This window comes from Hyaena hyaena, unplaced genomic scaffold (assembly GCF_003009895.1).
Source record: "Hyaena hyaena isolate Hyena2069 unplaced genomic scaffold, ASM300989v1 scaffold_669, whole genome shotgun sequence".
Lineage (NCBI taxonomy): Eukaryota > Metazoa > Chordata > Mammalia > Carnivora > Hyaenidae > Hyaena > Hyaena hyaena.
In genome coordinates, this window is record NW_024081304.1 from 604,264 (window position 1) to 617,469 (window position 13,206).

At 41.3% G+C, this 13,206-nt stretch overlaps 1 protein-coding gene across 1 annotated transcript in view; it reads right to left on the reverse strand.

The window, feature by feature from the left end:
- Positions 1 to 13,206, reverse strand: part of ADGRG4 (adhesion G protein-coupled receptor G4) — an 88,305-nt gene that overhangs the window by 26,110 nt on the left and 48,989 nt on the right. Inside the window, exons 13-14 of the mRNA XM_039217135.1 lie at positions 6,251 to 6,385; positions 1,655 to 1,774 (exon numbers count right to left, since the gene is read on the reverse strand). Of these exons, the coding sequence (XP_039073066.1) occupies positions 1,655 to 1,774; positions 6,251 to 6,385 (255 nt within the window). The remainder of the gene's footprint in view (positions 1 to 1,654; positions 1,775 to 6,250; positions 6,386 to 13,206) is intronic.

Consider the following 13,206-nt stretch of genomic DNA (forward strand, 5'->3'; position numbering starts at 1 on the left):
TATATTGGGCTCTGAGATTAGAGTGTTCCTATGTGAATATGAACAGTGAGCATTTACCAACATGTACCTGTCCACCTTCTCTTGTTTAAAAAAACAAACAAAAAAAAACCTTTAAAAAACGAGGTTATAGAAGGTCACCAGGGGTGTCTGGCTGGCTCAGTCAGTTAAGCATCCGACTCTTGATTTCGGCTGAGGTCGTGATCTCATGGTTTGCGAGATCGAGCTCTGCACTAAGCTCTGCACTGACAGCACAGAGCCTACCTGGGACTCTCTCTCTCCCTTTCTCTTTGCCCCTTCCCTGCTCACATTCTCTCTCTCTCTCAAAATTAAATAAATAAACATTTAAAAAATAGGTCAGCAAAGGGTGGGTTTGAGATGTCTGGGTGGGTGAAGTGGGCGTTCTGACAACATGGCTTTCCCTCCGGCATGTTTACTTGTGATGTCTAATGGACATCCTTGCAGTTGAAGATGACACTTTTATAAAAAATAAAATTCTCTCCTAATGATGACTTGACCCTGCCATTCGATGGGAGAATCAGGAGAACCTGTGAGATCATATTTGGAATTGACGTTTGTTATTACAATTTCGCTCCTGTTTATTTTAAAATTTTCTTTTTGTTTCACTGGAAAGGAAAGATGATGCTTTGTTACAGTAAAACTAAACACGTACACACACACACACACACACACACACACGATATTTGGTAACATTGGAATTTGCCATGGCCTCCAGGGAAGGCCCGGGAGGAGGCTGTGGATGGTCAGCGCAGGTCTGATGTGGGGTAGGTGTTCCTTGTGAAACTTTGGAATTTAGAGGTCACAGCTGAGATCAGGTCTTATGGATACAAAGTTGAGCTGCATGTTCACTAGGTCTAGTGAGCACTCCTGGGGCCTCACCAGCTCCTACAGTGTCCACGGAACTGGAGACAATGAGAAATCGGTTACTGGTGGACGCTTGGAGAGCCGGGGCCCCTGCTGAAACTGAGAGACCTTACCCATCTAACGTGTTCCATTTGGTATCTGTTTTTTATTACTTCCCTCTCCCACTCTTCCTTCTTCCCCTCTAGAATTCAGACCTGTGAAAAATATGCTGTACCATATGGTCTTCTAGATCGGGAATAAAGGAAACTATTAAGACTTCACACTGGACATACATTAACATCAAAGAATGGAGTCGTAGTTCATTCTTATACCACAGCTAATTTTGATCATTTAGTAATACATGCCGTATGTTAAGCCATATGACTATGGCTTTCATTCTTTGGTGACAATTAATACATATTTTAAAGCTCTCCATGGCAATTCAAAAGGATAAAAATGTTCAATTATTTTAAATCACTTGCCTCACTCAAAAGCAAATGGAATTAAATATCTGTAGTGCGATGGACAACCAAAAGATACACCTGCCCTAGTCAGTCCCCTCTGCCAATCTGTCATTGTGCTAGAAGCCCACCATTAGTTAGTTACCCCCTGAAGCTATGGCATTATTTCTAGAAGGCCTCAATTACCACACTTCTCTGCTATCTGGAATGGAACAGTCTTCATTAAGTCTTAGAATCACATCTGTTAAGTAGCCAGTTACGTTTAACAGGAAATTCATGGAGGGGTTCTGAGGGCTTTCGATTCCGAGATGAAACTGGGTATGTTGCCTTACCTGGTTTCCTCCTACATGTTGCAGAGTAATAACCACCGGGTCAGCCAAGTTTTGAATGGATGTATCTGAAATGCTGGCACTCACAACAAAGGTGGTTAATGCTTTAGTGACATTTTTGGTCTGTAGAGGAAACATACAAGGAAGAGGAGTTCAGGTCCTGAATTTGCAATTTCTTGCATGTTAATCAACTCAGAATTATTAATGTATGGCACTGGGTGCAGAAATAGAGAAAATAAATTTGCAAGCTGAGAGGAAATTTTTATTTTTATTTTTAAATTTTTAAAAGATTTTATTCATTGTTTAAGTAAACTCTGCACCCAATATCAGGCTCAAACTCATGACCCCAAGACCAAGAGTCTCAACTCTACTGACTGAGCTCGTAGGGTGCCCCTGAGAAGAAGTTTTTAGAAGTCACTTAGCTCATCTTCCGTCTTCACATAAGGTCTCAATTTTACCCAGCTAGAACAATGCACTAATTCCAGCCATACGTCCAAATATCTGTCCAAAAAGCCTTGTTAGTACTTTGTTGTTACCTGCTACTCAGTACCGCACTAGCAACAAAGTGAAACTATTCCCAACTTTGATAACTCTCTGAACCCTGACACTTCACAACATATCTTAGTTCTAACCCCTAACCATCCTTACTTACTTTTAAGGGGCCCCTCCTCATAAGAGACATAAATTCATCATGGGTTAGTTATAAGCCACCCCTTGTTTCCTCCTTCACAGAGTCTGGAAGCAGGGTGACAAGCATCCAGCTTGAAATAAGTTCCTGAGGACGGTCATCTCCTCCCTAAGGGACCGTGTACTCTGAGGCCAGAGCATAGGCATTTTGTGTCCTCGTGTCCCCAGCATGGCCTGACATACGGCAAGTATTTTGTCTTGCACCCAAAATGAGTCAGTTACTTTGTTAGGTGCCTTCCATGTATGCGATCTTCAGGCCTTACTGAAACAATATAGGCATTTTTCAGATAAACTGAGGGTTGAGGAGGCCCAAGGACTTGGACAAAGGTCACATAGCGAGTGAATGACAGGGCAGGGAGGCTTAATAAGTGTTGGTCTAAAGGAAATAAAATAGAATGTAGCTGTTGAGATGTGCAGCTTGCTCATTCACAGGCCCAAAGAGCCACAGGCCACGGCATCAGGAGGCGAGGCAGCTGGGAGAATGTCTCTTCTGGGGCACGCGTGAAGAGATGAGAGAAGGGGCAGGTACGAGACAGGAGGGACAGGGAGAAAGTTCCCTGAGGACTTGCCAAGAAAGCCTAGAGGAGGTGAGCCCAGATCATATCCCTTGGAGAGCCTGCTGGGGCACTTTCAGAGGATGCCAAGTACTCTTAGTTCTGAGCCCTGAAGCCACTGGGGACTGGGTAATGGTGAACACAGCCTGGGGCTCTGCTAGGAAGCTCCTCACTTCACGTTCCTGACCGGCTGTGTTCATCCAAAGCCAGCCTAGTGGTTCAATGCTCCCTTCCCAGAGAAATTCCCCCGGGGTAGCCTGAGGCAGAGGTGGATCTATAGCACAATATGGTGGCAAGGGCCCTGGCTGACAGTCAAAAGATGAAGTGCTAGCCCCTCTTGTTTCTTGAACGTCTCTTCTCCTCTCTGTTACACTGATAACAGGAAGAAAAGTGGACCAGGTGATATCTAACAACCCTCTCAATTTAGATATACAGTTTTCTGGAGTGGAAATGCCAGCAGAGGGGAAACAGAGACCCCGGACTTCATTAACCTGTCCTCGGGTCTTATATTCCTTTCCTACAAAATGGTGGCCACGCGGGAAAAGGCGCTAAATCATTTCTCACTCTTCCACTCTTTGGATCCAGGCTCAAGTTTTACCTGTTTCACCTCTGAACCTTTTAGAGAAGTTTCTCTGCCCCCAGACACTCCTCCATCCTTCTCCCTGCCCTCTTTCGTCTCCTAGCTTCTACTCTACCCCGGGTTTCAGCCAACACCTCTCTAAGCCTTTCTTGACCTCCCAGACAAGGTGGGTGTCCTCGTCTATGCTCCCAGAGCCCCTGCACCATATTGTACTTCCCTAACGCTCTGTCCTTCTCCTAAAATATGTTAGAGGGAACGACGTCAAAGCAAGGCTGTGAGACTTGGGACTTGGGGGAAAGGGAACTAGAGGATGGCATCTCTTCTAAGTACCGCCCCTCCCAACAATCAGTGGCACAGGCCCCTGGCTCCCATGAGGGCAGGCACCACATCTCTCTTGCTCACCGTTGTATCCCCAGCATTCAGCACCGCCCAAGACACACAGTATTACTATCTCATTTACTTATGAGAATTCGATAAAGATTTGCTGACTGAATAATAACTGCGTGATCACAGGAATACACTGTGTCACCTCTAGGAGGTCCGTCCCCCTCTTTGACTCTCAATATGCTCATTGGTAAAATGAGATGGGACGCTCTGAGTTACAAGGGCCCTTCCAGTTGTGAAAGTGATGGCAGCCTACTTCTACTCCTTTATCTGGCACCATGACGTCTGTAGGCTAATTTTGGCAAAGATCTTTAATCCCCTTCGACGGAAGGTGTTAGTGAATAAAAATTACTTATTAGGTGTGAAATCTATGCAAACTATATTTATCTTCTATTCAATAAGACCAACACAAGCCCTCTACAGAAAGGAGAGAAATTAAGACAAAAATAATGGTATGTCAGATGAAACAGGGAAATTTCCAGCTTACCTAAAGGGTCAGAGTGCTAGGAACCGCATTTTTATTAGTTTTTATTAAAGGTTTTGTTCATTAACTCTCTTGTCCCAGGGCTAACCAATTTTTATCCATTTTAAAACAAGGCTTAATAAATATGTATCTACTGAACACATGTTGGGTACCTCGGCCTGTGCTAGGATCCATGAAAATAAAACATGTCTGACCTGTGACATATGCCACAATCTACTTAGGGAAACCAGACTGGAAACTAGGTGGAAGTGTAAGATAAGAATGCAAGCAGTGGGTGAGGAGGAAAGCACAGGCTCATGAACTCCAGGCAGGCTTTCTGGGTGGGATTTGAGCAAACTCACAGGAACAAGTAGAATTTAGATGGAAAGAAAGGGGAGCCACTAGAGAATTCCAAGAGGAAGAACACCCTACAGATGTAGCTGGAGACAATGTGTTATATTTGAGTTGGTATGTGATATGGGTGTGTGGTGTACTTATGTTGGTCCAGTTCAATCTCCATTCAATAACTCTGAATATTTGACCGTTATAAATTCATTCCTTTGGATAGCCTCTCTAGGAAATGAAAACATACTTCACTGTTAATGTATGGATCTCTTAAATACTTGATCTTTGGAGTAAGACAGCCTGGATTTGATTACTAGTTATGCCTCTTCCTAGCTGTGTGACCTTGAGCAAAATCACTTAGCCTCTTTGTTTTAGTCCATCCAAGCTGTTAGAACAAAATATCAGACTGAGTGGCTTATGAATAACAGAAACTTATTTGTCACAGCTGTCGAGACTGAAAGTCCAAGATCAGGGTGCCTACATGGTCAAGTTCTGCTGAAGGCTTGCTTTCTGACTCCTAGATGGCATTTTCCTGCTGGGTCTTCACATGGTGGGAGGGTCAAGCAAGCTCTCTGGAGCCTCTTGCATAAGATCACTGCCCCCATGATGACGGCTGCACCCTCATGACGTCATCCTCTCCCAAAAGCTCCACCTCCTAATACCATCATCCTGGGGGTTAGGGTATGAACACGTGAATGCTGGGGGACATGGCATTCAGACCATAGCTCTCTTTGAGTCAAGGTTTCTCATAAGTAAATGAGATAATAAAGTTAATAGTGATCATCAACTATTCCATGCCGGCCCCGGGTGCTGTCTTCCCAACAGCGAGATGGGACAAAGTGGGCCAAACAAATAAACCTGTCATTAGACTGAGCCCCTAAAATAGGCAAATAATAATAGCAACACATTTACACAGTGCTCATTACGTGTTAGGCAATGTTCTAAGCATCTTCTATGTACTAACTCCTTTAATCCTTCGGCAGCCCAGTGAGGTACTACTATTATCCTATGTTATGTTAGGAGGAAACTAAGGCCCATGGAGGCTGAATGACCTGCCCAAGGTCACGCAGGTAGACTACTGCATAGCTGGCTTGAATGTGAGCCAGTCCGGCCCCAGAATCTGTGCGCATCACCCCCACACCATACTGCCTCTTTGTTTTAATGATAGGAGGGACAGGGGCCCTCAGAAAAGCCTCTGTGCAGGTAGGAAGGAGCACAAAACTGCCTGGAGTTTTGTGTCCTGGGGAGATTTGGGAGGAAAGCTCGGGCCAGCTGAGGCGGCATTTCAGCAGGAGAACTCGCTGTTCTTTTTGGGTTTGAAAACATCTTGAGGCCTCTGTTTGGTCACCAGATAATCCTTAAGGTTCCTTCCAAAGCTGAGAGGCTGTGAAAATTAAACACTGTGGAACATCATTAAAGAAGACGGGGATTCATTCTGAGGGCCGGGGCTTGTGCCAGGAGACTTGCAGAATAAATCAGAGAGGATATTCTAAAATAAACAGAACATCATGAAAATAGCAAGAGTTCATAATTACGATGAGTCACTGTATGCCACCTTGTGACAGTTACCGGCGGCAAGAACTTACCTTAAAGAGTGAAGTTTGGCCAAAAAAATTAAACAAGATGGTGTGCAAGTTGCTAAGAGGAATTCTCTCCCTCAGTGATTTAGGCAAATATATGGAAGCCAAAATCCTTCCCAGAGGGACTTCACTCAGATAAATCTGCCAAGACAAGCCAGAAATGGAAACTAGAATCATCACCCAGGAGCCTGAAGCTCTCCCAACCTCCCCACCCTGGCCGCAGCCACAACCTCAGAGCATCACGCTGTAAGGCTCAAGGGTGGGAACGAGTTCTACAAACTCTCCTTTTACAGGTATACATAAGCATGTGGGCATGCGCACGCACGCACGCTCTCTCTCTCGCTCTCTCTCTCTCTCTCTGATCACAGGGAAAGACATGACCAGGGTGCACACAGACACACACACAGAGACACACACACACACTTTTTTCACTCCAAACTCATCTCTGACTTTCTCTCCTTCTGATCTACTTCCATCTGGGTACACACAGAGGTGGAGAGGGGAATGATGAATCACGTGATTTGCCCAATTTATTTCTGAGTCAGAGAGTCTTTGAAATCAGGCCCCCCTTTGCCCATACAGTTCTGAGAGGGGAAAACAAAACCTAACACAATACTAGCTAGCAAGAGGCACTTACCCCATATTTCACTGGGCAATGCTTTTCTTAAAAAGTAAGGCAGGGAAGTGAGGCATGAGGCCTTAGGAATTCTGCTAGAGGCTCACTATGAGAAGAATTGGCTGATTTGATTTGGTAATAGTAGTTTACAAGTACTAGAACATTTTTGAGAGTGAAAAGGGGCTTTGCCAATAAACTGGGACCGCAATTTGTAAGCCTGGACAATCCCAGGCAAAACAGGGTATACGGGCACCCTTACATGAATTTGCTCATTTAATCCCTTTATCAGCTCTGGGGCGTATGTTGTATCATGATATCTGGAAATGGACGCTCAGGGAGGTTAAATGACTTGTCTAGGGTCACACAGCTGGGATGTAATTGAATAAAGATATTTGCCATTTGGGCTCACATTTCCCCCATTACCCATGCTGCCTGTCAAGGAACTATTATCTAGCTAGCTGTATCCTGAGGAGATGAGGGTTTATAATATTTCGAAAAATTATTTGTGAACCCCAAAGCCATATGGTTCTTCTCCCAGCACAAATAAACTCTGCTCCGGCAATGAAGTACCACGGAGAAGTCATGATTTAGCTTCAGTGTGTAAGCAGTTTGGTACCAAGAATGCGATTGAGGTTGGTGGATTTGCTTCTCCACCAAAGTCTCTAAGAGAAAGCCCCACATGTAGCCAAAATACAACGGGGAAGTCAACATCTGCCCGCAGCATAGCTGACTAGCTTGGAATGGACTCGACTTCCCTGCAGAGAGCTATACAAAATAACCACGACGACGCAAAAGCACTGGAAAATACCCAAAAGGAGGCAGGTTCTGGACAAGCGTAGACACTTAGGAAAAGGTAACATTAAAAAGCGAGTGATTTGTTTTTACAGCTCTTCACCTGATGGCAAGGTGAGACTATGAACAGCACTCAATAGGTAGAAAACTTGCTGTTGGAGTGGCATGAAGAATCGAAAAACAAAGTCCAGTCTGTCACTGGAAGGGCAAGGTGGGGGGTGGGGTGAATCATGGAAAGGAGAAATCTAGAGAGGAGGAGCCAAAATTCTGAGTATAAACTCTGCCTGGCCTCTGACCCACTAATGTACAGGACAGACTCCAACAAAGACTACCCAGAATGTCCACTCCATAACAGTCACAGTATCCAGGACATAATCCAAAATTACCCCCCCGCTCCCGTGCAAAGGAAGAATGAATGTAACCCATTTTCTTTTTAAGTAGGTTCCACACTGCGTGTGGAGCCCAACACAGAGTTTGAACTCATGGCCCTGAGATCAAGACCCGAGCTGATATCAAGTGCCAGGTGCTTGCTTACATGACGGAGCCACCCAGGTGCCCCAAATATCACTCATTTTCAAGTGAAAAGACAACCAATGGAGATCAACCTGGAGGTGATGCAGATGTCAGGAGTTAGGACACAAGGATTTTTAAGCACCTGGTGTCATTACACTCAGGTATTTAAAAGAAAATATACTTGCAATTAACGCAAAAAAAGGAAATAAAAGCAGAGAAACAAGCAAAAAAGGGGACAGAATGGAAATTCTAGAACCAAAAATACAATATCAAAAATGTTTTAATTTCACTGGCTAGGTTTAAGAGAAACAGGAAGATGATAGAGGTCACTGGACTTGAAAAGAAATCAGAAATTATACTATCAGAAAAATAGATAGTAAAATGATTAAAAACGTGAACTCAGCCTCAGGGACTTATGGGGCGACCTACAAAAATCTTACATACATGTAATTGGAGTCCCAAAAGGAGAGGACAGAGAGAATGGTGAAGAAGCAAAATTTAAAGAGACAATGATGGAAATTTCCCCAAGTTTGATAGAAGACATAAATTTACAGATTTAAGAATCTCATCAAACCTCAAGCAGGATAAATGTGATGAAAAACACACTTGCACACGTAAAACCAAACTGCAAAAAAACCCCAAATATTGAAAGCATCCAGAGAAAAATGGCCTTTTACACATCACATACAGAGAAATAAAAATTCAAGTGATTACTGATTTCTGATCAGAAAACGTGGAGTGCAGAAGAGAGTAGACTATGTTTAAAACGCTAGAGGGGAAAAATGCTGCCCAGGGAATCCAGAATTCTATAGTAAACAAAAATATCCTTCAAGAATAAAGGCAAAATAAAGACATTTTCAGATAAATTAAAACCAAGAAAATTCATCACCATCAGACCTATACTACAAGAAATGCTAAGTAAATTTTTTCAAGTTGAAGGGGAATGTTACCAAATGGAACCCTGGCCTTCGGGTAAGGATGAAGAGAGCATTGAAAGTTATAAATATATACACAAATATGAAAACCTATTTTTTCTCTCGATTTCATAAGACTCTTTAAAGCAATAATTATAACATTGTCTTGTGGAATTTTGGATCTTCTTAGATATAATATATATGACAACTATAACATAAAAGACAGAAGTGTAAATGGATGTGTATGGTCAAAGTATTTTACATGACATGGTACAATATTGCTTCTAAGTAGACTGCAGAATATAAGGATGCATATTGTAATTTCTAGAGCAACCATCACCAAAAATAATGCACATACATATAACTAAAGAGTCAGTAAAAAATTAAAATTCAATTGTAATACATATTAAAATTAACCAAAAGACATCAGGAAAAGAGGATCAAAAACCAAAGGGATGGATAGAAAATAAAATAAAATGGTAATCCCCAACCAGATCAAACATTACATTAAATGTTAAAGGACTTCACACTCCAATTGAAGTGCACTTTGAATATGAAGAAATAGAAAGTAAGAGGGTGTAAAAACAAATGTATGTAGAATAGTAAGCAAGAAAAAGCTGCAATGAGTATATTAAAATCAGATAAAATAGACCACAACACAAAGAATATTACCGGAAACAAAGAAAACTATTTCATAATGATAAACTGGTTAAGATTAGAGTTATTATGGGGGAAGACAAAACAACATAAATGTATATTATATTTATGTCATATTATAACAGAGTCCAAAGAGAAGTAAGGCAAAATTTGACACAGCTAAAGGGGGAAATAGACAATTTCACAGAGTGAGAGATTTTAACACCCCTCTACACTAGGAAACAACTAGTAAGCAAATCAGTAATGACACAGATGACCTGAACAACATTATCGACCACCTTGAGATCTAACTGACATTCATAGTACAACATATCCAACAACTAGAATACACCAACTGGTTCAAGAGTGCGAAACAAGTCTCAACAAATTTAAATGGACTGAAATTATTCCAAGTACATTCTGTGACCCATATGAAATAAACAAGAAATCAAAAAGCAACAATATGTGTTGGATGTTCCCCCAAATATTTGGGACTTAAAGAATGCACTCCTGGGGCGCTTGGGTGGCTCAGTTGGTTGAGCGTCTGACTTCGGCTCAGGACATGATCTCACGGTTTGTGGGTTCAAGCCCTGCGTCAGGCTCTGTGCTGACAGCTAGCTCAGAGCCTGGAGCCTGTTTCAGATTCTGTGTCTCCCTCTCTCTCTGCCCCTCCCACGCTCATTCTCTGTCTCTCTCTGTCTCAAAAATAAATAAACATTAAAAATTCTTTTTAAAAGAATGCACTCCTGAATACCCCGCGAATCAAAGAAGAAAGCAGGAAATAGTTTGAACTGACTGCTCATGAAAATACAACCTATCAAAATTTGCAGACTGCAACTAAAACAGTGCTTAGATAGATATTTATAGCTTTTTATGATTTACTAGAAAAGAAGTACCTAAAATCAATGGCCTATGGTCCCCCGTAAGAAACTAGATAAAGGAGAGCAAAATAAATACAAAATAAGTATGTGAAAGGGAATAATAAAGAGCAGATAGTAACAAAATAAAAAACACAATAAAGAAAATTAGTGAAGCCAAAAGTTGGTTCTTAAAAAGCATCAACAAAATTGAAAAATCTCTAGCTATACTGACCAAGAAAAAAAGAACAAGAAAAGAAATTAACATTATCAAGAATTATAGAGGGATTGTTACTACAGATAAAAGATTGACAAATTAGTCAGCAGGCCAATCCTACCTAAGGCTTGTTTTCATATATCTCACGCTAAAAATAGCTTTTATGTTTCATTTCTAAAAGTATGTGAGGAAAGAACGGAAAGGGACAGAAAAGAAAGGAAAGGAAAGGGGGTTAGAGAGAGAGAAAGAGCCGAAGGGAGGAAGAAAAAGAGAGAAAAAGAAAATAAAAGTTTCACCAGAGATCGCCTGTGATTTACAAAGCCCAAAATATTTACTACCTTTTACAGAAAAAGTTTGCTAACCATCCCTATAAATCCTACAGACATTAAGAAATAGTTAGGAAAGGGGAACCTGGGTGGCTCAGTCCGTTAAGCGTCCAACTCTTGACTTCGGCTCAGGTCATGAGTTTGTGACTTCAGCTCAACTCATGATTTGTGAGCTCCAGCCCCTCACTGCTTCAGATTTCCCTGCATGGACAGTGGAAATCCTGCTTAGGATTCTATCTCTTTTCTCTCTCTGTCCCTCTTCTGCTTGTGCATGTGCTCTCTCTCTCTCTCAAAATGAATACAAATTTAAAAAAAGAAATAGGAAATATTATGAACAACTATTGTCGACAAGCTTGATGAGTTAGATGAAATAAATTCTTAGAAAAATATAACTAACCAAAACACACAAGATGAATCAGAACATCTAAATGGCTCTATATCCATTCAATATATTGGGTTTGCTATCAAAATACTTCCCACAAAGAAATTCCAGACCCAGAGAGTTTCCTAGTGAGCACTATTAAGCATTTGATGAAGGAAAAGCAGCAACGTTGCAAATGCTTTCCAAAAGTAGAACAGGGACTATTTCCCAACTCACCTTTATAAAGTTGGCACAACTCTAATCTAAAGTCCAATAAAAAAATTTAGAAAATAATTCCAGACCAACATCCTTCACGAACATAAATGCAAAAATACTTAAAATATAAACAAGTTGAAAATAGCAGTATATAAAAATGATAATACATGGTGACCAGTAGGTTTTCTTCCAGGAATACAATATTGGTTTAACATCCTAAAATCAATGTAATTCACCATACTAGAAGAATAAAGGAGAAAAGTCAAATATTTATTTCAAGAGATACAGAAAAAACATTTGACAGAATTCAACAACCATTTACAATAAATTTTTTCAGCAATCTAGGAACAGAAGGTAACTTCCTCAATCAAATAAAGGGGATCTAGGGGCGCCTGGGTGGCTCAGTCGGTTGAGCATCGGACTTCGGCTCAGGTCATGATCTCACCACTCATGGGTTCGAGCCCTGCATCGGGCTCTGTGCTGACAGCTCAGAGCCTGGAGCCTGCTTCAGATTCTGTGTCTCCCCCTTTCTCTGCCCCTCCCATGCTCATGCTGTGTCTCTCTGTTTCTCAATAATAAATGTTAACAAAAAAATTTTAATAAATAAAGGGGATCTGAAAACAAAACAAAACAAAAACATGGCTAACATCAGAGTAATGGTAAAATGGTGAACACATTTCTTCTCATATCAAGAATAAGACAAGGATGCCAATTTAACCACTTCAATTCAACATTGTATTGGAAGCACTAATATCAAAAGAAGGCCAAAAGAAAGGAATAAAAGGCATAAAAATCAATAAGGGGAACATTAAACTGTCTCTATTGCCAGATGGCATTACAAAGAATGTCTTAAGGAATCTCTGCAACAGACACCTGGGTGGCTTGGATGGTTAAGCATCTGACTTTGGCTCAGGTCATGATCTCACAGTTCATGAGTTCAAGGCCCATATCGGGCTCTCTGCTGTCAGCACAGAGCCCACTTCAGATCCTCTGTCCTCCTTTTTCTCTGCCCCTCGCCCACTTGCACTCTCTCTCTGTCTCTCAAAATAAATAAACTTAAGAAAACTCTACAAATACTTATAAAAAAAAAAAGTAATCTCTAAAACAACTGCTACAACTAACAGGTGAGTTTACCAAGTTCATAGGATTCAAAACTAGATATAGATGGATGGATGGATGGATGGATGGATGGATGGATGGATAGATAGAAAGATACAGAGAGGATCAACTTTATTTTTGTATACTTGCAGCAAATAATTGGAAAATCAAATTTTTAAAAATTCCATTTGCAACAGCATCAGAAAGCATAAAATATTTAGGAATAAATCTAACAAAAGACATATGAAACTACTCCACTTAAAACTACAAAACATTGGGGTGCCTGGGTGGCTCAGTTGGTTGAGCATCCAACTCTTGATTTATGCTCAGATCATGATCCCAGGGTTGTAGGATCAAGGCCCACATCAGGTTTTATGCTGAATGTGGAGCCTGCTTAAAATTCTCTCTCTCTCTCC